The sequence below is a fragment of the Camelina sativa genome, unplaced genomic scaffold, assembly GCF_000633955.1.
Source record: "Camelina sativa cultivar DH55 unplaced genomic scaffold, Cs unpScaffold06528, whole genome shotgun sequence".
NCBI classification, from domain to species: domain Eukaryota; kingdom Viridiplantae; phylum Streptophyta; class Magnoliopsida; order Brassicales; family Brassicaceae; genus Camelina; species Camelina sativa.
This window is the reverse complement of record NW_010927605.1, coordinates 1-501: the sequence shown is the minus strand read 5'-3', so window position 1 is coordinate 501 and position 501 is coordinate 1. Positions and strand designations below refer to the sequence as shown.

Here is a 501-nt window from a genome sequence, read left to right as displayed (position 1 = left end):
TGGAGCTCTTCTATACCTATCGGAGAAGACGACGAAGGCGAAACCTTTTCAACTCTATTTGCAGGTTCAGGCCAGCTCGACGGAGGTATAAAAAAAAACTGTAATTTTGTAATGTTTGTATTAGAAATCTCAAATTCATTCATGTCTAGAGTCATTGCTTCGCCTTGTTAGTTCAGTGAAAAGTCTGAAACTTTATATACTTTGTTTGGATAGGTTTCCTTTCACTTGAGGAGATTGATGAAGCTGATTACAATTTAGATCTTCCTGTGATTGAGAGTGATGTAACAGAGAGAGAGTTGAAGTCGAAGAAACAAAATGGAGAGAACGATGATGATGGTGACAATGAGAATGTGGATGAGATAATTGAAGAAGAAGATGGAGATGGAGAAGGAAGGGAAGATGAGGATGATGATGAGGATAACTTGGAGAGTCTTAGGATAAAAGAGAATAAAACTAAGAGGAATAAGGAGAAGAAGGAGCATAAGAAGAAGAAGAAGCAGA

At 37.7% G+C, this 501-nt stretch overlaps 1 protein-coding gene across 1 annotated transcript; it reads left to right on the top strand.

Annotated features, from left to right (window-relative positions):
* Positions 1-3: 3 nt before the first annotated feature.
* On the top strand, positions 4-497 carry LOC104774893 (DEAD-box ATP-dependent RNA helicase 13-like; the record flags this gene model as incomplete). Its single annotated transcript, XM_010499285.1, has 2 exons — positions 4-85; positions 214-497. Coding segments are annotated over 2 exons (366 nt in total), but the record flags the coding sequence as incomplete, so codon positions are not given.
* Positions 498-501: the final 4 nt, after the last annotated feature.